Genomic DNA, 23,507 nt, shown 5'->3' with positions numbered 1-23,507 from the left:
GTGCGGGATTGGTACACCACTCGTAGACTAGCACAGAACAAAAGGGCATACAAGAGTTTAAGGTCTCTGTCGGGCCTTCGCGGCCATGAACGATTGGAGCTGTTGCTGTACTAGTCGTGTATAATCGGGAAATATTAAGATGCGCACATTTTCATACAGCAGAGGTTCCTTAGCCCGGGCCTGTTTCAAGATGGCATCGCGGTCCAGATAGTTCAGGAGCTTTGCTATTACTGGCTGTGGGCGAGCTCCCGGCGGCGGTTTCTGCATAAGTGCCTGGTGGGCCCGCTCCACGACGAAGCAACGCGACATAGCGTCCGGCGGGAGCCAACTTTCTAACCACTGCGTGAGGAAGCGTTCCATGTTGCCTGCCTCACAGCCCTCCGGAAAACCCACGAATCTCAGGTTTTCGTCGGGCCCGCCCTTCTGCATCCTCCACATGGAGTGCCAAGCCCCTCTGGATCGTTTCGATGCTCGCCATTTTTTGCTTCAGTATGGTTACATCGTCCTCCACTCCAGAGATCCGGGTCTCAGCTTCTGTGATGCGAGACACAGCGTTGCGCAGATCTTGTCGCAGCAGCGTGACATCCGACCCACCGCCCCGATCTTCGTATCAAGCATATCCCTTGATTGGGTGATGGCTTCCATAGGGGCCGGGATGGCCTCCGGCGGACCCCCGGCAGCACCAGCCGCCGCTCCCGGACTGGTGAATTTATCAATGGGGCCATGTCTAGTGAACCCACCGCCCTTGTCTCTCTTCATGGCTGCCCCTGGGGTCCTCCCGCAAGTCTGAATACGGCTGGGCTAGTTGCAGGCGCGGTGTCACAAGGCCCAGTGAGTCTGGCCCAGTGAGTCTCCCGCGTCGTCGACCACAGCCCCGCCTAGGCCGCGTCTCGGGTCCAGAAGGGGCCACCCGTGTCCAACATCATGCACGCAGGCGGGGGTCAAGACTCTGCAGGCCACTGCCGCGGATGCCCACGACGCCAGGTGGTCCAATGCTGCCCTCACAGGTGGCCACCTCAAAACATTGCCGCACTCCGAGCCGAGATTCTGGGAAGTTTGGCTCATTAATTGCATGCCTAAATTCAAAGTAATCTTTCAGGAGAGATGCTTTGCATGCTTTTCTGCCTTCGCGGTAGGGGTTGCATGGGTGCTGTCTTAATAGAGGTGTTCATTGGTCCTCACAAAGACCCAGTTTTCACATCCTACAAAAGGAAAGGGTGGGTATGACTAGGACTTTGAATTTTCTTATACCGGTTCCCTTAGAGAGACGCGGCTGGGAACAAATCCTGAATTTAGATGTTTCAATGTTGCCAACACTTGTGTGCGAAATTCACTCATTTCCCATCTCTGGGTGAGCTCAAGTTTGTGGCCAGTGTAAGAATTGTGGCAAGAGTATTTAAGATGGTGACATGGGAATGCTAGTCAGTCTGGTCCTTCTCCCTATGCTGCATCTGTGGTTCATCCTCCCGTTCGCCTCGAATACGTAAAATAAAATAGCTTGATTGACAGTGAAATTTCTTTAATGTGTTGTGCTCTTTTTGAATGGTTCAGGTTCCTCTCCCCTGTTACTGAAAGGTTGTATGGCCTTTCTCAGACATACAGCTCGCTTCTACTCCTCTGTGGTGGAGGTTGCCAAATAAAGCTTGCAGATCTGCCAAAGGAAGACCTGTTTCTAGCTCGCATGTTGGTGTTCTTTGCAAAATATTGGTGGATTAGAACACCCCACCCCAGTTACTGAAGGGTTGTATGGCCATTCTTCCGAGAAATACACCTTGCTTCTAACATTCTCTTCTGTGGTGGTTACCAAAAAAAGGTTGCAGGTTTGCCAAAGCAAGACCTATTTCTAGCTCTCCTGTTGGTGGTGTTTGCTAAATATTGGTGGATTAGCCTCCTCAATACCTGCCGTGCTCCTAAGCCACTGACTTAGTTTCCCATTCAGAGAAGCCCAACACTGAGCAAAGGGTGCCATCAGTCCTCAAGAAAGAACCAGAATAGGAAACCTTCCTTGGTCAAATCCTTTCTAGAGCAGGGTATGCATTTTGGTTTTTGGCAGGCATTAATTCCTAGAGATATGGGTGATTTTTGGGGTGTTTCTACAGTGCCCCCTGTACTGGAAGCCCTGAAGGCTTATGCAGCTGTGATCCCGTCTTTCACTGTCCAGTAGTGGTCCAATATGGCGGTGGAGTTCAGACACCAACCAGTCTATTCATTCTGTGGCCTCTGTAGAGCAGGCCACCGGGGGAATAGATTGTATCACAAGTGTAATAATGTTGGATTTGTGTGAAAAAATGAGTAGTAGGCAGGCGTGCCAGGGATGAAGGGAGAGATTCCCATCTATTAGAAACTGCACTGTGTGAGGCCTTTGGTTATTTGTTTAGGTGAGGAGTGCCTGCTGCCACGTGGGTCAGACAAACTAATAGAAACACCACACATTCAAATGTTTGAGGTGTCTTTTGAAGAATAAGTCCGTGTGAACAGCATGTTGAAATTCTAGTATCTTCTTAGTAAACGAGGACTGTTTTGATTTAGTGTAGATGAGGAGGGTGAGTCTAGCATTTGTTGAGGCTGACCAGTTTCTAAACCTGCCTGATGTCTAAATTGACCAGTTCCCCGTAATGACACTGCCTGTGTGACGAAGCATCTATCGGAGGCTCGGGAAGGCCTGTTTTCTGCTGTAATCCATATCATGAGGCCTGACCTTTGAGTGGCAGTCAAGATATTGCTGTCTGGCAGGCACATGGTAACCACAGACGTAAATAGCATGTGCTTTGTATTTGCCAGTGTAAGGAAGGCTGGACATGCCGATTCAGGAAACATGCTTTTTCCGTGTGTTTTTTTTTCTGTGCATGCATTTAGCAGGATTTGGCAGACCGTGCCATACTCGCATCGACTACTAGCTCACCTGAATGGAATAATGCTGTTAAGACACTTATGACTAAACACATTCACCTGCTGAGGATAGCATGAAACACTTTCATTACTCGTCACCTTTCTTTATTTACAGCCAGTAAAAAAGAAGAAAATAAAGCGTGAAATAAAAATACTTGAAAACCTCAGAGGTGGACCCAACATCATAACGCTGGCAGATATAGTTAAAGACCCAGTGGTAAGTCTGAGAGAGTGATGTGCAGAGGAGAGCAGTTTGCTTTGTCTTGGATCTAAAGGCATGTGTAATATCGAGGGTGTTTTCGGGCATGCTTTGGAGGTGGGTGGAATGTGTTTAAGTGAGGGGCTTTATTTCAAAAGGGGGTCTGGCCTATTCTGTGACCAAACGCAAGGTTCTCCTAGCTGTAGAAATGAGCCCTGTGAAAAGACTGACCTTTCTTTTAATCTTTCAGTCCCGAACTCCAGCCCTCGTCTTCGAACACGTAAACAACACAGACTTTAAGGTATAGTGTGGTGGTGCAGTAATGCTTCCTTCTGCTAAATGTTCTTTTTTAGAGGTGCTCGGGCAATTTGTGGAATTAATGATGGTGGCAGCTATGAGTCCACCAGGGCATTTCATTGGATGAAGCGAGCTTTTCAGAGGGTACACTTGGACAAGCAGCTGTCAGTTTGCATTCTGCTTTCGTTTCCAGTATTGAGATCACTCTTCTACTGCGATGAACCCAGAGCAGTTAACTGTAATGCATTGGAAACTTTATTCTCAAACTCTCTGCTGTGATTGCGTTTCCACTATCGGCTATAATCTGAGAGTAAACTCTGCTTTGTAAATTTTAGCGGCTTGGGCCAAGGATCTAAAATCTGTAGAGCCCTAGCAGGTGGGAACTGTAAAGTGAAAAGTACTTTTACTGCTCACTGAAGTGTCACGTTTCCCTCCAACAGCAGCTGTATCAGACTTTAACGGACTATGACATCCGCTTCTACATGTACGAGATTCTTAAGGTAGGTGTGGCTTTGCCTACTTTATGTTGGCCATACTTTCTGCCATAAAGTGTATTGTAAAGTTACTTAAAGTGATGTAGTTTGATTGTCATCTTTGTGTTGCCCTGTGGACCCTGGAGTGTACCCTTCCAGGGCTCTGTTATGGGTGACCTTCTACCTCAGCCATCTGTGGGGAAGTTTAAGTTCTCCATGGGGTATTATTTACGTTGCTGGAAATCACACGATGGCAGTCTTTTCTATTTTATTGTGTTGCTGTTTCGCAGAAGTATAAATGTTTGTACAGTGTTAACGCTGGTTGTTTTAAGTAAATGGGTGTTGCTTTGCCATTTACCCCTGTTTTAACTTGCATTTCCTCTGCTTTCTGTAGGCTCTAGATTATTGTCATAGCATGGGGATCATGCACAGAGACGTCAAACCTCACAATGTAATGATTGATCATGAACACAGAAAGGTAAGCAAATGCTGGGAGTGGGTCTGATTCTGGCAGGGTTTTAAGTCTGGCTAGTTTCTCCTTATGATAGCTTTTTGAACATGATCTACAGTGGCCAGGACTATGGGCTCACTTAAAACGCTTACAACAAAGCCTTTTTGGCTACGAGGCAGTTGGTCATACCACAAATCTCTTACAGAGCTCGATTTTGTGATTGTGTAGTTCTGATCAGTTTTTTTACACCATGACCCACTGTATGAAAGGCACAGCCCACTCATCTAATGCTCCTTCCTCCGAGTTCATTTGCTGACCCCTGCAGCAGCAGTGTGAGCGGGCTGAACAGCAGGCTTAGTTTGTCTTGGGTGTATGGAGTAGTGAGGAGGCAGAATCTGCTGCATGGCTTACTCTTAAGTTTTGTTTGCACTCAATACCTACTGGTGTAGAGGGGTTCTGCATTTTTAAAAATACTTGCCAATGTTTTGGAGTTTATGCATTTTTTTGTTGGTCCACCAAGAATCAAGTTTCCTTTCATGTGCACGTTTCCTCTTCTGTTGTTAATGCCAGTATTTTAGGCCCATCACATTTTTTTCAAGGGTACTTTAAGGGTATTTTTTCTTTACATTTGTTTGCCAATCATTGTATTTGTGCTTAATCTCCGAATATTTTTCTCGGTCTGAGGAAAAAAAACATTGAGTTGACTCCTTGTAGCGATTTCAGTGATTTTTATGGTCATTGCAGATTAAATGTAACAATCTGCTCTTCTTCTATAAAATCAATTAGGCCGGGGGGGGGGGGGGGGGGGGGGTCATTGTGAAGCAGGGTAGTAGTGCTTCTTTTACACCTGCCTAAAGAGTTAGTGTGCTTTTAAATGTCCTCTTTCCTCTTTCTAATGAAACAGTAGTGTCTCTTGTGATTCCCAGAAGGCTTTAGGAAAAAAAAAAGCTTGTCCCAGTGAGGACTGCCTTTGAAAGAAGCCATTCTGTTCAAACTCCGCATCTTCCTTCGCTGCTTTAAGCTCAATGAACTGACCTTTGGCCAAAAAATACCCTTTTCTGCCTTGTAACTTGTTGCTTCATTACAAAGTGCATTGAATATCTGAGGATTTTTTCCTCTTGTGTACTTTCTACTCATTTGTTATCTGATTTGTCTGATGCAAATGGCTGCTGAAAATGTGGGGGTTTTCAGTTTTTAGTTCTACTAAGTGTTAAGTCTCCACCTTGCTTGAATATTCGCTTTTCAGAGGAAACAAACCGCTTTATACTGTTTTGGTGCCCTATGGTGTTAAAGAAGTCTCCTCTTTGTGGCCACTCGATTCTTGTAGTAAGACACCAAAAAAGATTTTGTTGCAGTTCTCCATGTTCTAGTGCCCCCAAAGACCTAGATCCACCACCCGTCCCTGCCATTTTGGGATCATGGCAGACTTTTTCTGGGTTAGCTCTGTTCTCCCTAGGTTTCTAAGTGGAGGTCAGCACACTTGCAAATTTATTTTTGTTTTTACTTGAAAGCACAGTTTTGTCGCCCAGGGTCACATAGCCACAATATGCATTTTAATTCCTTAGTTATAGACCTGCTGTCTAATGTAGAGATTATTCATTTGGTCAGTCAGTGCAGGATAGTGTATTGAGTGCCAACAACCTTTTATCTGCTGCAGTTAAATCTTGCATATCTCAGTCAGGCACATCTTTGAGATTCTTGTTGAATTGACCTACTGGGAAGAGCAGTTTGAGTGCTAGAAAAGTAGAGTGACAGGGGTGTACGAAATAAGTTATATGAAATAAAAAAAATCAAGGTAAACATAGATGGAAGTGAGATGCAAGAGGGAAGAATTGACAAAGCAATGAACAAAAAGTAAAGAAATTAAACCTATGCTCTTGCTATTGGATACATTGCAGCAGTGATTTTTTTTTTTGTGCTGTTAAAAAAAAAAGTGAAACACTTTTTACAACTTTTGAAAACACTGAAAATCCACCATAATTCACAACTAAAAAAAAAACAGAAAACCCAAATATTTCTTATTTGAAAGTTACTCTTCCTCAAAGATATGTCTTCCCTTCAGCAGTCAAACGTTGGCTTGTTCGTTGAACAGGTTATCAAAGCAAATGTTTTTCTTGTCTCATTATTTTACATTTTTTTAAATGTTGTAGTTGCCATAAACTGCATGTTCAAAATACCATCACAGAAACCCAGCAGTACCAAGGAAAGTAACCCTCAACTGGAGAAAAGCTAAGTTTTCTTGTAAAACCCTCACCCACCAGGGTTCACTCTTGGTGGCATGCTTCAGCATCTGGTCCATCCCGTTCCGCTACAAAGCAGGGCTTGCTGTGACCTACGGAAAGCATGGAAGCACTTTCAAGACTATACAATGATAAAGGAGAGGGTGTAAAAAGTAGGAATATGTGTAGGGGGGTTTGGGCTTGTGTGTCTTAAAAATGCCTGCTTAGTAGGTTTAACCTATTTATTCAGACCTCTAGGCGGTATCATTAAAAACAGAGGGGGGGGGGGGGGGGGTAGGGAATTAGGGTGTTGTGTACCCGGTTTCCTAAAAGACCAACATGTTTCAAGTTCTGCTCCTATTGGCTTTTCATCAGGACCACAGGGAAACAATTATTTACAATGATTATAGTTCCCCAGTACTACTCCTGCTACATAACAATACACTCATTGCATGCAACTGGAAGGTGTATATACTTCTACCACCTAACTGGCGAACGTTTTCTTTTGTTTCTGCGTAAAAACAAATGTAGGGTTAGAGTTTACAGCCTCGGAGCTGTATGTATGTTCCTATGTGTTCAATATTTCAATTTTCGGCATAATTGGCACCTAAAAGTGGAGACGTGATTTTAAGAAACTCAGTGACAGGGCACAGCTTGTGTCATCCTGACTTTTGACAATAACCTGCATAGCATCCTCGCACTCACTGGACGACTAGATTGCGTTATTCCCAAACAAAGATGGCGGACAAAAATGGAACAACCTCTCGGTTACATTAGTGTTTTAAAAAAAAAAAAAGTTATTGAATCTCCAGGCATTATCATTGGGGATGTAAAAAACTACTAATCCACATATCTGTTGATGTATTTTCTTTGTGGAAAACGACTGATTGGATATGAATTGGGCATTTGGTACAAGTGAACAAGCGTAGGTTGTTCTGTGGTTCAATATTTGCCCGTCCAATAGCGGTCACTAAAAAATGAATTTATTTATGGGTCAGAAATATCAGCCTCCAGATGGTGGTGTATTGTCTCATGAATTTTCTATTTCTTGGTTTAGGGATACATTTTCGTACCAACATGGGGCGTCACGGTTCATCCAGTGTATTGCCTCTAGGAAGTGATGATCCTATCTAATGAATTGGTTCCAGGGGATGTTGTCATTTTAAACCCTCCAAATGAGTTTTAATTCTAAAGACCCAGCGCTGTTCCCTTTCAAACAATCTTGATTCAGAGTTCTCGGTTTCATAAATTAAAAAAAATAGTTTATTGATTTTCAAACAACCAACGACAAAGAGCAGCATTGTAATATCAAATACATAAATGAAAGCATAATACATCTCAAGCCGCTTCCCTCTGTACCCTCAGCCCTCCCCTGCCACCGGTGTGCCTTAGAGTATGCATTATAACCAATGAGGTCCATCTGAATCTAGTATAGTAACAATGTCGATCAACACTTATGCAGTACAGGGGAGAGATTTCCAGTAGAGATCACCACTCGTTCCACTGAGCATGCCCTGGTTAATTCTTCTTGTGCTAGGGCGTAAGTGGGGTCCCCTGATCCTCCAAGACTGATCCCTCCTCAGGACCTGGTTCTGGAGCCTACAATATTGCAACTAAGGCTTCCCACGCCCTTGCCGCCTCCTGTGCCTTTTCATTATTAGTACGTATGGCCTGCTGCAGCCTAATTGTACCTTCACTTCGCGCCCACCTGAGTAATTCCGCCGCCATCTCCCCACACTGGCTAATATGAGGCCCAAGTCTAGAAATGTACTTGTCACTTTGGTTTTAGCGGTATGTGGGGACCAGTGCAGTAAACAAGTACCCAGTTCTAGGTCTATTGTACGATCGGTTATGCTACACAGCAGTTCCAGCACTTTCTCCCAATACATTCCCAAACTCGTACATTCCCACATCTTATGCCGGAAGTCTGCACCCTCTAATCCACATCTCGGGCACTGAGCGGCCGCCGCTTTGAAATATTGATTAAGCTTAGCTGGTGTCAAGTACGCTCTATGCAGGACATAGAAATGCACCAATTGGAATCTGGCATTCCTCGTGCTCTTCCAGGCTCTTCTAATCAACTGAGCCCATGTCCTCTCGGGAATTTTCCTGCCAAGGTCCACTTCCCCTGCAACACGCGCAATGGTTCCAAAGCCTCAGTCGACATGCGCCTGTAAAGGCACGTAATAGCCTTAAAGGTCCCCGCAGCCATTACCACATATTGGCATGCCAGTGAGGTCTGTGGTTCCGACAGTCCCATCCCCCAGTAGCGTTGCATAGCCGAGACGAGCGCAGCAAATAATCCCCGCGCGGGAGATCCTATCTATGTTGCAGGGCCTGGAATGACAACAGGGTTTCGTTTTCGTAGAGGTCTCCTAGTACTTGTATTCCCAGTTAGCCAGTGCTGTCCAATCCCCGCGTTGCGAGGATTGCCATGCACATACCCAGCGGTATCTCTGAGGCATACGGGCGGGTGAATCCCCCGGCGCTGGCTCCGGTTCCAGCTCAACCTCAGCAGTGAGCGGTTCAAGACGCATCTTCTAATGAAGCACTATAAAGGACTATAAAGGACAAGATATAGCGTGGGACCCACCGTCCTTCAGGACCATCCGGGCCCCGGAACTCCCGAGCCACAGCTTGGGTGAGCCACTGCAGCTGTGCTGCCAAATAGTACCACTCAAAATCCGGCACTGCCATATCCCCATCAGCTTTTGGGCGCATAATTGTAGCCATTGCGACCCGCCACCTGCCTGTCCCCCAGAGAAATCCCCCAGCCATAGAGCGGAGCTGGTGTAAGATGGATCCCGGCACCCAAATCGGCAACATCCGAAAATAATACAATAACTGCGGAAGCCGCACCATCTTCAGGAGCGCAACCCGTCCTGCTACAGATAACTGCAACGTACTACAAAACGCCAAACTGCCCCTGTGTATGGCCCGCTCCAAATTACCCTCCAGCAAATCCTCGGAAGTATGATAAATGTTGGTGCCTAAGTAAGGTAAACAGTGGGGCTCCCAGCGAATGCCCGCCACCTGCAAAGGGTTCACCTCAGCCGGCGCCACCGGAAACAAGCAGGTCTTTGCCCAGTTCACCCTCAATCCTGAGTACTGCCTAAACACATGAAGCAAGTGTTGCGCTCCCTCCAAAGCCGTATTCGTGTTCGCAAGAAAGGTTAACAAGTCATCCGCATAGAGGGAAATAAACTGCATATCCCCGCGGAGGTATAAACTGGGATAATGTCTCCCCAACCAGGCATGGGAGGCCAGAGGCTCAATGGCCAAGGCAAACAACGGGGAGAGCGGGCATCCCTGTCGCGTGCCCTGCCCGGCAAGCCGAGGAGATCGTCACATCCGTCCACACACGCGCTGTCGCCGATCTATAAAGGAGCTCAGTCCACTCCACAAAGGAGTCCCCAAGTCCGAGCGCGTGAAGGACCCGGTACAAATACGGCCACTCAAGGCTATCAAACGCCTTTTCAATATCAACCGAGAGAACCGCTGCAGCAGGGGTCTCACTATGGTCCTCTCCCAAAGTCCATAAAAGGCGTCGCACATTAGTCGCGGTAGTGTGCTTCGGGATAAAGCCTGCCTGGTCAGTATGGACCAGTTGCGCCATGTAGGGAAGAAGCCGGGTCGCAAGAATCCTACTCAAAATCTTATAATCGCCTGTTAACATTGATAATGGGCGGTAGGCCGACCTAGACAATGAGTCCGTACCCGGTGTCAGCAGCGGGATGATGATAGCCTCACGAGTAGAAACTGGCCATCTCCCTAAATCCCAGGCCTCCCGATAAACCGCCAGCCCTTGGGGGCCAAGATATCGACATATGTCGAGTAAAATTCAATCGGTAGGCCATCTGCCCCCGGGGTTTTCTTGCGTGCCATATGTTTTATCGCGCTACGTATTTTCCCCACTGTAATCTCCTGTCCCAACGTATCCCCCTGGTCTTCCTCAAGGCGTGGCAGTTGTATTTCAGCCAAGAACTCACTCAATCTGTCACTTGTATCCCGCAACTTACACTCGTATAGATCCGCATAGTATGCCAAGAACATCTCATTAGTCCCCTGTTGGGTATACTCTGGTATACCCGCTGGGGTGGACAAAGCCAGGATTGGCGTACCTTTCGGTGCCGGTTTGGCCAGCCACACCAGGAGGGAGCTCACCATATCTTTCTCCGCGTGTGCCCATACCAAATACTCTTTATGGTCAAAACAGCGCAACCTCTCCACTTGCGTCGCCACTCCTTCTCTCGCATCTAAGACTTTGGCCTGTACTCCTGGGTTCTCAGGGTGGACCCTCTCCGCCCTGCGCAGCCGCAGTTCCTCCCTCTCTATATCCTGCAAAAGCGTTCTCCGCACCCCTGCTGTTTTGGCAATACGTAAGCCCCGCACCACCACCTTGAAGGCATCACACGCCAGAGCCAGTCGAAGCCGTCCCCATATTCTCGAGGAAATAATGCTCTATACCCTCCTGCACCTCTGCGCGAAACACCGGGTCTTCTAATGCCTCTGGGCGTAATCGCCAGGTAGGGATTGCAGGCCTTCCCCGAGACCATCTCGGCACCAAGAGCAGCGGATTATGATCAGATATTGTTTTCGCCAGGTACTCACTATGGCGAACCAACGCATGAACATCCGGGGAACACAGCACTGCATCGAGCAGCACATGCAAATCCTGTAGGGCAGAATAATAAGAAAAGTCCTGCTCCCCCATATGTTGCGCGCGCCATTTTTTCTATCAGCCCCCCCCTCAGCCTGCCAATCCCTCCGGAGTTTCAAGAGCCTATGTATGGGCACCTGGGGTAGCGGTGGATGTGACCTAACCATCTCAGTATCTTTGACAGAGTTGAAATCTCCCCCTAAGAGCACTGAACCGGTTAGGAATGACGCCAATTTCCCTGATAACCGAGCAAAATGGGACTTCTGTTCCACATTAGGGGCATACACACTGCATAATGTCACGTCCCTTCCATCCAACTGCCCCATAACGGCCACAAACCTCCCTTCAGGATCCGCTGTCTGCTGAGTCGGCTGGAAGGGAACCCCCGCCCTCACCCAAACCAGTGCACCCCTAGCAAAAGCAGAATGCGTTGCATAAAAAAGCTGCCCCCTCCATCGGCGCTGCAAGGCCTGGCCTTCAACTCGGTCCATATGGGTTTCTTGGAGAAAAGCTATCTGTACCCCTCTAAGCACCTTATAAGCATGGACCCTATGACGTCGCAACATCGTATGCATCCCCCGTACATTCCACGTAATGCATTTAAACTCGGGTGATGTCCCCATTGTGCAGATTATCCCTGTTCCACAACTGCACTCCCTGCATTGGCACACCGGTGACTCTACCCCAAAAGCAACCCCCAAATTCTCTCCACCACCCCTCCTAACTACCCCAATAACAGTCCCCAAATACTCCCCACCGCCCCTCCCCAGAACAGGATCTAAACAGCTAGTATCCATCCAAACAATCCACTAACACCCCCACTGGTAGCTACCAGGGGTTCAATCTGGGAGTGAAACTAAGGGGGGGAGCCCTACGCCAACAAGATCTGGTCTGCAGCTTCAGTGTCCAAACACCAACCCCACTATAACAGAGTCTTCAGAACCCCCGGCAGGGTCCCCAAGTGCGGGGGCAACTGCATGGTGTAAATGTCCTCCCGCCCAACAACCGTGTCCCGCCCAAGTACCCCCCCAGGGCAACAGCACCAATCCCCCCCCCCCTTACTATTCACATGAATCACTGCAGAAGTTCCGGCATCAAGTAATCTGCGGTCCCCAGTGTAATGTGTGGTAGTGACACTCCCTGCATCCGTCCCAAGAGTCTGTCCCTTCGGATCCTTTTTCGGAGTCAGTCGCTCCCAGCAATGTCGTTCCACTCGCCTGAGAAATCTGTCACGGCCTGCAATGCTGCAGACCGCTCCCTCTCCGCCTGTGGAAGGCTTCTGCGTCCTGGGACGTCGTCGGCTGGTGCGTCCGGCACGGTGCGTTTGTGGCGCCTCCGTAGTCCGTTCCTTACCATCTCCTGCCTCACTAGTCTCTGCTCGGTACGTTTCCAGCCAGTTCCAGGCCTCGTCAGGGTCATTATGGAAGAACGTCTTGCCATCCAGTATTATCCTCAGGCGTGCCGGGAACATCAGAGAGTATTGAATGCCTTTGTCTTGGAGGGCCTTCTTGACCGGCAGAAACTAGGCTCGATGACGCTGTACATCAAAAGTGTAGTCTGGGAACAGCGACACATTGCTATTGTCCACTTTATAGGGGCCTGTGGTGCGCGCTTTATGTAGCCAGAGGTCCCTGTCCTTATAGTGGAGCAGGCGGGCTACCACAGGTCTGGGCGGCCTCCCAGCTGCCAACGGGCGGGCCGGCACTCTGTGCACTCTCGCCAAGGTGTAGAATGGTGACAGGCCCACTGGAGCAACTTCAGTGCGCAGCCACTGTTCCAGGTAGTCGATCATGCTGTCCCCTTCCACTCCTTCCGGTAGGCCCACCACTCGTATGTTCCGTCTATTACGCCCTTCAGCATCTTCAGCTCTCCTCTCCAGCACTTGTAGCCTGAGAGTGACTTCCCCCCATTTGAATATCCAGTGCTTTCTGGGAGGGTTACAGGACCTCCAATGTAGTCTCAGCCTGCTTCACTCGATCCACCAGCTACGCATGATCTGCCCGGAGAAGCCCCAGCGACACCTGGGCAATGTCTTGGTGGAGTGCTTCTTTTGTGTCTGTGATAGCTCGAAGTATTTGGTCCACCTGTTGCTGCATCAGACCCTCTGGGTGTGGGCCTGCCACATCCTGCTTCCTCTGCTCCGCAGTATCCTCCTCCTGCTCCGGGGGAGACCCCCCCCCCCCTCCCCTCCCCCTGTCGCCATCACAGCTTCCCCATGGGTGACAGGCAACCAGGGCCCCAGGCCCGATCCCGCCCTACAACACCTCCTATATGTCTATAGTGCAGGTTCCACTCCCAGACAAGGATATGGATTCTCCAAACTGCCATCCTGTGTCGTCTGCCGTGTCCCTGGAGGGTCCTCGACCGTCTCTGCCTCCCGCAGGCTCCCCAGCTGATCAGATCTCTAGGAGGTGAAGCGTCCAGCCGCCAGACAATAGTGCTCCAGTCCCAGTACCATCCCATAAGGGTCACTTGCCAGTGACCCTTATGCCAGATAAAGCCCGACGGGGTTTTACAGGTCAAGACCCCCAGAGGCCAGTTTCCGCAGATAGTAGGGGCCAACAGGTAATTAGCAGCCAGGCGCCCCAGTCCTATCCCAGGGTCGGCTCACTCCACGAGGGGCGACAGCTCTGGTCCGCCAGCGTCGCTGTTCACCAAATCACCCCCCAATGGCCGGTCCTCCACTTCCCCAGTCTCAAGGCTCTGCAGTGTGCCTCCGTTCCTCTGTGCGCCTCCCACTGTGCAGGTACATCTCACCTAAACTTCACCGGGGCACGGAGGGCCAATTGCAACCCCTAAGCAGTGCCACCTCTGCAGTCTTCTTATGCCGGAGCGTCCGGTAAATCCTTTCTCCGGCCGGCAGCCAAATCTGCAGTCAGGCTCAGCCATACCTCACCGCCAGCCTCCAGAGCCCCCGCAGCCAGGTACCCCCAGCACCCTGCAGCGGGCGTCGTCCCAGCTCACCAGTCCTCAGGGCAGCACAGGGCTACACAGCGGGTTGGTCTCAAACACCAGCCGCTGTCAGGCCGCCATGTCGCGGCTCTTCAGGCCCTCTCCGCCCGGTCTTGAGGGATATTTACGCTTCCCAATGCCGGCTGCACTGCAAAGAGCTCCCGCACATGAGCCGCCGGCATGGAACGCTCACCCGATCTCCAGTTGCCGGCCAGGTCGCAGTCGGCCCGGTGCTCCCCCACCAGCTGCGTCTCTTACCACTGCGGTCGGGCGCTCCTCAAGTCCACCTAGGAGCCGCGCCGTCGGCACCGTCTCCACCTCCCGTTCAGCGTACGGGTGATTACAGGTCCCCCACCACAGGTGCTCAGCCCTCGCCACCTTCAAGGGGGGGGGAATCACACACTCCTCCAGGTACCAGGTTACACCATCATCCGGCCCTTCTCAGCAACTCAGCTGGTGGAGACGCCTGCCATTTTCAACGTGCGCAGTCTGGGTTCCTCTGTTCTCGGGTCCGCAGTCCAACGGCAGCGGGGAGTTAAACTCTCGATCAGGCCCTCGCACCTATAGGCACCCCCTCCCCCCAGGGTACAGGAAAACCAGGCCGGCTCCCCTTACAGGATAAACGGTGGGGTCAGCGTGGAGCCCTCAGCTCACACGACCGTCCTCATTGGCGTCCAAGCCACGCCCCCTTCTTGGTTTCATTAATGTGCTCAAGAATGATCCATTGATAATCATGGGCTGTATAGGTCTGCTCCATATAATATGTCGACATACTTGTGGTGGCGAGGCCACATCTCCACTTGCTGCGATGTTAGCAGATCCTTGTTTTAATCCTTCTTGTTGTCATCCCTATGTAGTGTACATTACAGGGACACAATATCGGGTACAGTACTCTTTGTGTGTTGCAGTTAATAAAATTCCTCAGTTGCCAACTCATTTCGTTGTTCATGACCACCGTTTTCGTTGGCCAGGTGGCCAAAACTACAGTTCCTGCATAGGTAGTTGTTCATAACTGGTGCTAAAGTACCTTGTAACCCAACTGAGGTCTTTTTGTTGTCACAAGGGCGTGTGGACCAGCATATCTTTTAGACTTTTACTCCTCTTGTGAGAAAACATAGGGCGTGGTATTGAGAGAGATCCACTATTCAAAATGCTCCAATGTTTGATGATTTTTGTCACTAGTTGGACACCATACTGAAGGTGGTAATGCAGATTGGGGTCTCTTCCTTTTCGTACCGGGCGTTCTAAAAGGGCTTCCCTGTTATTCTGTGCCCTCTTTTTGGGCCGAGCGACTATCTTTGTAGGGTATTTTCTTGTCTCCAACTTGCAGGCGAGCCGGTCGCCTTGTATTTTGTAGTCCCCTAGCTCAGAGCAGTTCCTTCTTATTCTCAGGAACTGTCCGAAAGGTAAATCCTTCATCGGGGGACTAGGGTGAAAGCTGTCGTATAGTAGAAGGCATTCTTTGCTGTTGGCTTTTCATGGGAAGTAGTTCTCAAGGTACCATTGTCCGCTACTATGTTCAGATCCAGGAACACCAGTTTCTCCCTGTTCATAGCATTGATGAATTTCAGGAACTCATTTTGTATAATCAGCCAGCTCTAAAAGTTTGTAATTTCGTTTCCCTCACAAATCACCAATATATTTGTGTTTCAAAACAGGGTTGAGAGGTCCCAGTATTCTGTGCTTTTCCAGGTGATGTACATAGAGACCAGCTACACTTGGTGCGAAGGTGCTTCCCATACTGGTCTTGTGATGTTGTAAATAAAGTGTCTTTGAATTTGAGGAAATTCTGGGCGAGAGCCCACTTACAACAATCCATCGCCACGTTCCTAGGTGTCTGGAAAATCCATTCTTCTTCGAAGAGGACTTATTAGATTATGTTGAGGGTTTCTCCGTGTAGTAGGCTTCTGTACAGGCTTTCAATATCTAAACCCTTAAGGATGTGTGTCGGTTTGTACTGTGTATCTTTTAAGACGTTAATTACTTCCTGGGTGTCCTTCAGGTATGTATCAGTCTTTTGGACAATAGGTTTCAGAAAGACATCCGCAAATCTTGAAAGTGGTTCCAGGATTGATCCCATCCCTGACACTATTGGTCGCCCTGGTGGGTTATCCAGTCTTTTGTAGATTTTTGGGATCGTGTAGAAATAAGGTTATTGGATTTTTATTAAGTAATTCTCCTTCCTTCCTTGTGATCCAGTCATGTGCCATAGCCTGTTCAATCATACTTGTGATTCAGAGTCTGAGAAACTCTGTAGGGTCGTCTGTCAGTGGTGTATAGTTCCTCCTGTCTCCCAACAGTCTTAAACATTCCTTTCTGTGGGCTTCAATGAATTGGATGACTGTTGTTCCCGTCGACTGGCTTTATAACTATGCTCTTGTCCTTGGATAGTTCTTGTATTGCTGTCTGTTCCTCTCTCGCTGTGTTGTGAAAGACTCGTATAGTTTTGGGTCAATCTCCACAATATCTTTCAGGACCGCTTTCTCGAACGGAAGGATCTCTATTGGTATAGTAGGGGTTGGTGGTGTAAAAGAGTATTTTACTCTTATGCCTGTGCCTCCTGTTTGTACATCTCGCTGTGGTTTTCCTTTTAAAACGGTTTTCAGTTTTATTTTCCTAATGAATTCATTCACTTCACAGCTGAGTTTGAATTTATCCAAACTAGCTGTTGGGACAAACCCTAGACCGTTTTCTAGTACCCCCATCTGTGGGGCTGAGAGAACTCTGGGTGATAGGTTTACCACTAGGCTATTCGGTGGCTCGTTCCTGCCTGGTTGTTCAAATCTGTGCTCCTGGTGGTCATTCTTGCCTGTTCTGGTGTGGGTGCCCATTGTACATGGGTTCCCTTCTTCATTCTGTCTTCTGGCGTCCCTGGCCCTGGCCTTAAAAAAAAAAAAAAAAAAAAAGGGGAAAAAGTCCTGTACTGGTTGTGTGTAATTCTGATAATGGCCCTGTGGTGGTCCCCGGTACTCAGGTGGTTGCTGGTGCATTAGCGGGGGGCATAATACTGCTGGGTTACTGTTATGGTATTTTGATACTGTTCTGGAGGACAAGCCCAATATATCCTCTCCCTCCCCTTCATTTTGATGTATAAACTGCATGTTGTCAACTTCTGAAGCTTCATTTCTCTTCAATTTACTACCGAACAGTACCACCCTTAAGCTGTAAGTAAACCGATTTATTTGTTGAGCACACATCACAACCCCATGGAGGGTTGGGAGCATCCTAATGCTGTTGCCAGATAATGGATGAATGTTACTTAACTCTGTAATAGTATATATATATTTTTTTTAAGACTGAAAGGCTACGTGGGCCCGCTGGCATTTGACCTGACAAAATGCCAAGTAACGCCCACAGAGAACAATGATGTAACCAACAATTTTTTTATATATACAAATAACACAAAATGAACTTCATATATCACAATACTACATGTGAGACACATACAAAAAACAACATAAAAACAAGCCCGCTGAAAAGAAAACAAATCTCAATAGTAACACAAGTTATTCATATCCATAATAAAAACAACACAAGCGTCGACGCGCGTTTCGGGGTGGACCAAAGAGTCCACTGGATCCTTCGTCAGGGCGCATAAGAAGATGAGCAGGACAGTGATCTATGTTCTCATCAAAGGAATCTTTTTAGTACATTAAGACCACGTGGAAAACAGGGCTTAGAAACAGGGCTTCTTGGCAACCCAGAGCATACTCAAACGGCTTCTGTGAAAGAAATAAATGAGGCAGACAAGCCGATATATAATAACTTTAAAAAAACACAGTAATCTATTTCTGTCGGAGCAGACCATCACCGAAAGAGAGAACTCGATAAAGGAGCCAGAATGGACAGATAGAAAGTGCACTCTGATAGTCAATTAAGAAAAAAGTGTATTTACAACGTGAAGATTACTGCCAAACCAAGGAATACACCCAAGTGATACGAAATGAGGACAAAAAGATGCAAAAGGTGTGAAGTGACTTAAATGGAGATCCTGAAGATAAAAGATAACCAAGAGAAATAAGCAATAACAAGCTCAACGCATATTTACCCACTGAGTAGAAGAGTAGCTATCACGGACCAATTAGTAAGGACAAAAGAGTAACAGAGCCACAAAAGTGGATAAAATAAAAATATATAAGAAAGTGAACCAATTGGAGATCACTTGAAAAAATGGGTATTTAAAGGAAACCACAACTTACACAGAGACTGCAGGTAACGAAGATATAAAGAGGTAGAATATGAAACAATAGCTGAACCTGGATGGAATACAAGCAAGCCTATCCTTAACAGATAAAAAAACTAAGTAAGTACCTAGACATCTAACTGTGAAAACAGACATAAAAAACAGGCCACTTGAGAGATCATAATAGAAAATAAAGCTTACTCTTAAACGGAACTGAATAATGTAGCATATGCGCAATGATCGTCACTTGAAACGGATCAGAGAAATCCAAATAGGTGCAGCTGCCCCACAAACTGATAAGGTACGAGCAAGAACTCCTGAAGGAATAAACGGGAGACTGAGTAAGGGCCCTGAGATATATTATAAAGGTAGTAAAATAGTGCGGACCCAAAGCACAAATGAAGGCTTACTTGTAGTTAGAGTAAAAATGGCTTAGTTGCGTGGTAAATGCAAGGCTGTCATCGCCTCAAAGATGAGGTCAGTTTACATACGGATGCCCACCAATCTAATAAGAAAAACAGAGCAAATAAATAAGTGAAATAAACATAAAACCTGGACTGTCAAGATGAGGAACTCCCGTTAGTTCACTTACTTGTGGAAGGTACACGGTTTGGAAACGAATGAAAAAAAGTCCCGATCACGGATCCTAGGGAGGCAAGCGCTGTTGAAGGCTTTAAATCCCCGGTTCAATTACCTACACCTGGAGGACCACGTGGGGGACGTATGCGGCCCAACGTCTGGAAAGTAGTTTATTAGCCGCCATCTTGGGAGTATGCGAGTACAGAGAAACGAACCGCTCGCATCTCCAAAGGAGGAACTTTCGAGTAGAATAAGCTAATACGAAAGCAGAAATAAGGTCCTGAGTGATGAAACACAATGACAATTAAGTGTTCCAAAGGGACCGAGGTCTTCGTAGGAAAAAATAAAAAATGAAAAATAAAAAATTAAATAATAAAAAACATACTATAGAAGAAAGACAGATGGTCCATGCTACACAAGCAACGCATAAAAACTAATAAGAAAAACAAGCTATAGGGATATAAGAAGGAAAAAATTAATTAAGATATTGGATAATATGCATTGCTAAAACAGACAAACAGTGAAAAAGAGAGAAATGTTCAAAGACCAAAGGCTGGGAACTAGTCTGGGAGTGAAAACACATCTATCATACGGGACGATAGGGGCTAAAATAGTTAACGAATAAATGATGATGAAAGGCAAGGAAAACTCACCTACAGAAAAAAGGAATGGGGCCGAAAAGTTCATAGTAGAGCATTCTGCCAAGGACAGTATTCATTGAGTCCAATGATGGCAGTACGTAGAGTGAAAATCCAAAACACTTCTCTCTTACCTCTGAGGCCATTGATATTTTTATGACTCGGAGTATGTACTTTTTCAAGTATCGTCCATCTGAGTTCATTATCCGCATGTCGGTGGTCTAACCAATGTTGCACGAGAGGGGCCCCTCTTTGTTTGTTTTTAATCGCAGACTTATGTTCGCTCTCAATACCAAAGTTTCCATCCTCGTAGTCAATGAGATAGTATTCCTTTCAGCCAATTCTTGAGACTACGGAGAAATTGTACCAACCTCAGAAACTTTGAGTACCAAGCGGAGGATCTCCGCTACAAATTACTCTCTCGCGGTTATCCCCGTAGACTGGTGCGAGACTCCTATAAAAGAGCAAGGTATTACAACAGAGATGCCCTTTTTTTGGATAAACCCACCAAAGATCAGAAGAAACTGGTTTGTGTCACTAGACATTCAACCATTAATAACAAACTACGTCAGATCATCTGCTCACAATGGCACATATTGAATTCAGGTCAGCAGAATACCTCTTTACCCAGACCTATGTTTGCCTTTCGGAGAAACAGAAATCTACGTAATTTCCTGGTCTGCAGCACTGCCATTGTATCCTCTGAACTAATATGGGGAAAACATACATTCCAACTCAAAGAGATGACCAATTGCAGATCTGCCAACGTCATCTACCTCATTCTCTGTCCCTGCAATAAGGGATATGTGGGGGAAACGGGCAGAGAATTCAGAATCCGTTTCAGCGAACATAAGTTGGCGATTAAAAACAAACGAAGAGGGGCCCCCTCTCGTTCAACATTGGTTAGACCACAGACATGCGGATAATGAACTCAGTTGGACGATACTTGAAAAAGTACATACTCAGAGTGATAAAAATATCAATGGCCTCAGAGGTGAGAGAGAAGTGTTTTGGATTTTCACTCTACGTACTGCCATCATTGGACTCAATGAATACTGTCCTTGGCAGAATGCTCTACTATGAACTTTTCGGCCCCATTCCTTTTTTCTGTAGGTGAGTTTTCCTTGCCTTTCATCATCATTTATTCGTTAACTATTTTAGCCCCTATCGTCCCGTATGAGAGATGTGTTTTCACTCCCAGACTAGTTCCCAGCCTTTGGTCTTTGAACATTTCTCTCTTTTTCACTGTTTGTCTGTTTTAGCAATGCATATTATCCAATATCTTAATTAATTTTTTCCTTCTTATATCCCTATAGCTTGTTTTTCTTATTAGTTTTTATGCGTTGCTTGTGTAGCATGGACCATCTGTCTTTCTTCTATAGTCAGTTTTTTTATTTTTTTATTTTTCATTTTTTCCTTGGAAGACCTCGGTCCCTTTGGAACACTTAATTGTCATTGTGTTTTATCACTCAGGACCTTATTTCTGCTTTCGTATTAGCTTATTCTACTCGAAAGTTCCTCCTTTGGAGATGCGAGCGGTTCGTTTCTCTGTACTCGCATACTCCCAAGATGGCGGCTAATAAACTACTTTCCAGACGTTGGGCCGCATACGTCCCCCACGTGGTCCTCCAGGTGTAGGTAATTGAACCGGGGATTTAAAGCCTTCAACAGCGCTTGCCTCAGTGATCGGGCCGTTTTTTCGTTCGTTTCCAAACCGTGTACCTTCCACAAGTAAGTGAACTAACGGGAGTTCCTCATCTTGACAGTCCGGGTATTATGTTTTATTTCACTTATTTATTTGCTCTGTTTGTCTTATTAGATTGGTGGGCATCCGTATGTAAACTGACCTCATCTTTGAGGCGATGACAGCCTTGCATTTACCACGCAACTAAGCCATTTTTAATCTTAACTACAAGTAAGCCTTCATTTGTGCTTTGGGTCCGCACTATTTTACTTCCTTTATAATATATCTCAGGACCCTTACTCAGTCTCCCGTTTATTCCTTCAGGAGTTCTTGCTCGTACCTGATCAGTTTGTTGGGCAGCTGCACCTATTTGGATTTCTCTGATCCCTTTCAAGTGACGATCATTGCGCATATGCTACATTATTCAGTTCCGTTTAAGAGTAAGCTTTATTTTCTATTATGATCTCTCGTGGCCAGTTTTTTATGTCTGTTTTCACAGTTAGATGTCTAGGTACTTACTTAGTTTTTTATCTGTTTAGGATAGGCTTGCTTGTATTCCATCCAGGATCAGCTATGGTTTCATATTCTACCTCTTTATATCTTCGTTACCTGTAGTCTCTGTGTAAGTTGTGGTTTCCTTTAAATACCCATTTTTTCAAGTGATCTCCAATTGGTTCACTTTCTTATATATTTTTATTTTATCCACTTTTGTGGCTCTGTTACTTTTTTGTCCTTACTAATTGGTCTGTGATAGCTACTCTTCTACTCAGTGGGTAAATATGCGTTGAGCTTGTTATTGCTTATTTCTCTTGGTTATCTTTTATCTTCAGGATCTCCATTTAAGTCACTTCACACCTTTTGCATCTTTTTGTCCTCATTTCGTATCACTTGGGTGTATTCCTTGGTTTGGCAGTAATCTTCACGTTGTAAATACACTTTTTTCTTAACTGACTATCAGAGTGCACTTTCTATCTGTCCATTCTGGCTCCTTTATCGAGTTCTCTCTTTCGGTGATGGTCTGCTCCGACAGAAATAGATTACTGTTTTTTTTTTAATTATTATATATCGGCTTATTGTCTGCCTCATTTCTTTCTTTCACAGAAGCCGTTTGAGTATGCTCTGGGTTGCCAAGAAGCCCTGTTTCTAAGCCCTGTTTTCCACGTGGTCTTAATGTACTAAAAAGATTCCTTTGAGAACATAGATCACTGTTCTGCTTATCTTCTTATGCGCCCTGACGAAGGATCCAGTGGACTCTTTGGTCCACCCCGAAACGCGCGTCGGCGCTTGTGGTGTTTTTTTTATTGATATGAGTAACTTGTGTTACTATTGAGATTTGTTTTCTTTTCTTTTTAGGTGGCTTGTTTTTATGTTTTTTGTATGTGTCTCACATGTAGTATTGTGATATATGAAGTTCATTTTGTGTTATTTGTATATATAAAAAAATTGTTGGTTACATCATTGTTCTCTGTGGGCGTTACTTGGCATTTTGTCAGTGCAAAATATTGAAACTTTGTTCATGGTATTAGTCTCTTTTTTATACCTTTGCTTATATAAAAATAAAATTGTTTAAAAAGTTATTTCTCTATGGCTTTGTGATCGAATGAGGCATCAATTATTTTTGGGAGTTATTACCGATTAAAAAATATATGGGGGAGGTCCTGTTATTTCTTATGTTGATTTTCCCCTGCCCTCCTCCCCTACCATTTAGCTTCTCAGGGGCCCTCTAACGTATTTTCCCCGCTGGCATTTGAACCTGTGACCATAGGTTCCAACAGGTTCCTGACGTGAGTGTTAATCCACTGGACCACAAGACCTGATTGGCTCTAAAATGGGATCTAACGTCTCTTGAACATCTTCAAGATGTCTTTGAGTGACCGTCCAATTTAATGGAATGCAGACTAGTATATTATCCTGAGCAGCTGTTTGGGATTATTGAAAACTCGAGGCAGTTCTATTCATTGTGTGAGAAATACAGGTTGCAAATACCTTTTAACTTATGTGGAAGTTGGGTTTACTAAAACATCTTGCATATTCACATCTTGTGCTTGGAGTCTGATGTACAGTCCCTTGCTTTAAGGTCAGCAGTGGGGTTGTGATGTGAGTGCGAACCAGGAGACCAAGAAGGAAATTTTGCTCACAGCAGAGGTTACTGTATTAACATTATTTAATCAAAGTCCATTTACTCCCTGTGATGTCCTCCCTAGGCTAATTCAATAAGTAAGACTGCAGTAAGAACACCCTAAAATATCCCTATCCAGTAAACCAAATGCAAATTTGTTGACA

The 23,507-nt window shown here is 46.2% G+C and overlaps 1 protein-coding gene across 6 annotated transcripts in view; it reads left to right on the top strand.

Annotated features, from left to right (window-relative positions):
- Positions 1-23,507, top strand: part of CSNK2A1 (casein kinase 2 alpha 1) — a 125,232-nt gene that overhangs the window by 55,166 nt on the left and 46,559 nt on the right. For 4 of the 6 annotated variants that reach the window (XM_085619552.1, XM_085619553.1, XM_085619554.1 and 1 more), the window contains 4 exons: positions 3,005-3,106; positions 3,339-3,389; positions 3,826-3,885; positions 4,253-4,336. In XM_085619552.1, the coding sequence (XP_085475678.1) occupies positions 3,005-3,106; positions 3,339-3,389; positions 3,826-3,885; positions 4,253-4,336 (297 nt within the window). The remainder of the gene's footprint in view (positions 1-3,004; positions 3,107-3,338; positions 3,390-3,825; positions 3,886-4,252; positions 4,337-23,507) is intronic. The other 2 variants (XM_085619556.1, XM_085619557.1) reach the window with 1 other exon arrangement.

Source organism: Triturus cristatus, chromosome 7, assembly GCF_964204655.1.
Source record: "Triturus cristatus chromosome 7, aTriCri1.1, whole genome shotgun sequence".
Lineage (NCBI taxonomy): Eukaryota > Metazoa > Chordata > Amphibia > Caudata > Salamandridae > Triturus > Triturus cristatus.
Note: the sequence above shows the minus strand (reverse complement) of the source record. Positions and strands in the feature narration are given on the sequence as shown.